At 39.6% G+C, this 586-nt stretch overlaps 1 protein-coding gene across 1 annotated transcript in view; it reads right to left on the bottom strand.

The window, feature by feature from the left end:
• Positions 1-382: 382 nt before the first annotated feature.
• GNPAT (glyceronephosphate O-acyltransferase) overlaps positions 383-586 on the bottom strand; it is a gene marked incomplete at its 5' end in the record, with an annotated part of 17,827 nt that continues 17,623 nt past the window's right edge. Inside the window, one exon of the mRNA XM_010141667.1 lies at positions 383-426. Coding sequence (XP_010139969.1) covers positions 383-426 — 44 coding nt within the window. The remainder of the gene's footprint in view (positions 427-586) is intronic.

Below are 586 nucleotides of genomic sequence, written 5' to 3'. Positions count from 1 at the left end.
AAATATTAATTTTAATAGTTTTTTAATTCCCTGTTACATTTTCACATCCATGAAATATTTGAAACCAATCACATTCCTTGTTACAAGTATAGAAAAATGCATTTAAGTAGCCATTATTGTGCATGTCTCTTTAAATATTTATATATATAAAAAAAGACAATGTTTAATCTGTTTTAAAAAACAAAACCCGGTGAGGATACAAATACAACTCTAATGCTCAGCAGAAACAGTTTGTAAGTGGTCAGGGTTCCCCTCTGCCCTGCTGAAGAACTCGCCTCTGCCTCCCAGGCTGGTGGGGTGAGAGGGGAAGGAACCTCGCCTGCTCCGGCTGGCTGGTGGTCAGTGCTCTCAGCGGGCGCTTACATCCAGCCGCAGCAGCCACTCAGAGTCGAGCAGCAACTGGTTTCTGTACAGGTATCCTAGCATCTAGGGGGGAAAAAAAGTAGACATTTATGATCAAAATGCTATAAATACCACTCCATTAAACTACTTTTTGCTTTATTTTCTTTGGTCATTGGGTTGCACAGTATTTCAAATAAAGAGGGAAGATTCAAAGCGGCACCAGAAAAAGTCTTGTGAAAAAATA

This window comes from Buceros rhinoceros, unplaced genomic scaffold, assembly GCF_000710305.1.
Source record: "Buceros rhinoceros silvestris isolate BGI_N320 unplaced genomic scaffold, ASM71030v1 scaffold32528, whole genome shotgun sequence".
Lineage (NCBI taxonomy): Eukaryota > Metazoa > Chordata > Aves > Bucerotiformes > Bucerotidae > Buceros > Buceros rhinoceros.
This window is presented reverse-complemented; position numbering and strand designations above follow the sequence as displayed.